Here is a 1,450-nt window from a genome sequence, read left to right as displayed (position 1 = left end):
GAAAGAGCCTGGTCAGCGCCGCAGCATCTCCGCCAGCATCAACCCTGTCCGACTGCAGGGGCAGGACCAGCCTAAGGCCCATCTGCACCAATGCCACTATCGAGAGTATTTGGCTAGTGCCAGCATCTGCATGCAGCTACGTTGCTGGCAGTGGGCAGGTGCCAGGCAGCGCTGCTGTCCAGAGCAGACAGGCCACGCTGCCCCGACCCCAGGGCTCAGGCAGGACCTGGGTGTGAGATGGGCAGCTCTGAGCAAAGCCAGCCCCACACCTGGTCGAGGCCAGCTGTGGCGAGGCCGGGCGGGCAGTCCCTGTAGGACGGGGCACGGGCAGAGCGCTCCTCACCTGGCATCCTCATTGCTGGCTTTGACTGTGTCATTAAAATAGTCGTCCTTGGAGAGCTGCCAGTTCTTGACGTCCCCCTTCACGAAGCCGGAGATGATGACGAAGCTCAGGACCACCAGGTTCACGGCAGTGAAAATTTTATTCACCAGGGCTGACTCACTCACCCCGAACGCCAGCAGGCCTGAGGAAGCGAGACACGGAGCTGGCACCAGAGGGACAAGGCTGCCCCCACCCCTTCGCCCAGGCGCCCGCCAGCTCCTGGCTCTGGCACTCACCTGTGAGCAGGAAGACCAGGATCAAGGCAAAGAAGTCTGGGTGCTCGGTGAAGATGCCCCCCGCGCTGCCCATGGAGGTGTGGTTCTTGAAGAAGACCGAGATGTGGTTGCCGATGATGTTGTCGAAAGCAGAGCTCCACGCTCGAGCTACGCTGGCCGTTCCTGGGGACCGAGAGGGAAGTCGCCGTCAGTCCAGAGAGCCTCTGCCCCCTCCCCCCGGGGCAGGTCACCAGACGGCCCTGCTCCCGCAGCCCACGCAGCTCTCTTGCACTGCGTGGCCACTGGACCTGGAGACTGCAAATGCCACCCACAGCCCTTGGCCCACACAGCCCCATGCCACCCCCGTGGTGCAGCCAGCAAGCTCAGGCCCAGAGCCGTGCCGCAGCCGGGCTGCGGTGCACGCACCTATGACGTAGGAGAGGATGAGGTTCCAGCCGGTCGTGAAGGCCCAGATCTCCCCCACGGTGACGAAGCTGTAGAGATAGGCAGAGCCCGTCTTCGGCACCCGGGCCCCGAACTCCGCGTAGCAGAGCCCGGCCAGCACAGACGACAGCGCCGCGACGAGGAAGCAGAGGACGATCGAGGGGCCGGCCTTCTCCTTGGCCACCTCCCCGGCCAGCACGTACACCCCAGCGCCTAGCGTGCTGCCTACTCCCAGGGCAATCAGGTCCAGGGTGGAGAGGCAGCGGGCAAACCGCGTCTCGTCGGAGCTGAGATCCAGGACGCGGCGGCGGATCAGCTTCCTCCCAAAGCTGACCATTTTTGTCTGAAACATCTTCTCCGCTGGCAGGAGGCGTCAGACTACTCGCAGCACCTGGAAGAAAGGCAAACG

General features: G+C 64.0%; 1 protein-coding gene across 1 annotated transcript in view; it reads right to left on the bottom strand.

The window, feature by feature from the left end:
• The window catches only part of SLC7A3 (solute carrier family 7 member 3), a 6,022-nt gene extending 4,572 nt beyond the window's left edge, over window positions 1-1,450 (bottom strand). Inside the window, exons 1-3 of the mRNA XM_006024428.2 lie at window positions 1,024-1,450; window positions 619-780; window positions 344-524 (exon numbers count right to left, since the gene is read on the bottom strand). Of these exons, the coding sequence (XP_006024490.1) occupies window positions 344-524; window positions 619-780; window positions 1,024-1,393 (713 nt within the window). The 5' untranslated portion in view covers window positions 1,394-1,450. The remainder of the gene's footprint in view (window positions 1-343; window positions 525-618; window positions 781-1,023) is intronic.

The sequence above is a fragment of the Alligator sinensis genome, unplaced genomic scaffold (genome assembly GCF_000455745.1).
Source record: "Alligator sinensis unplaced genomic scaffold, ASM45574v1 scaffold1059_1, whole genome shotgun sequence".
Classification (NCBI taxonomy): domain Eukaryota; kingdom Metazoa; phylum Chordata; order Crocodylia; family Alligatoridae; genus Alligator; species Alligator sinensis.
Note: the sequence above shows the minus strand (reverse complement) of the source record. Positions and strands in the feature narration are given on the sequence as shown.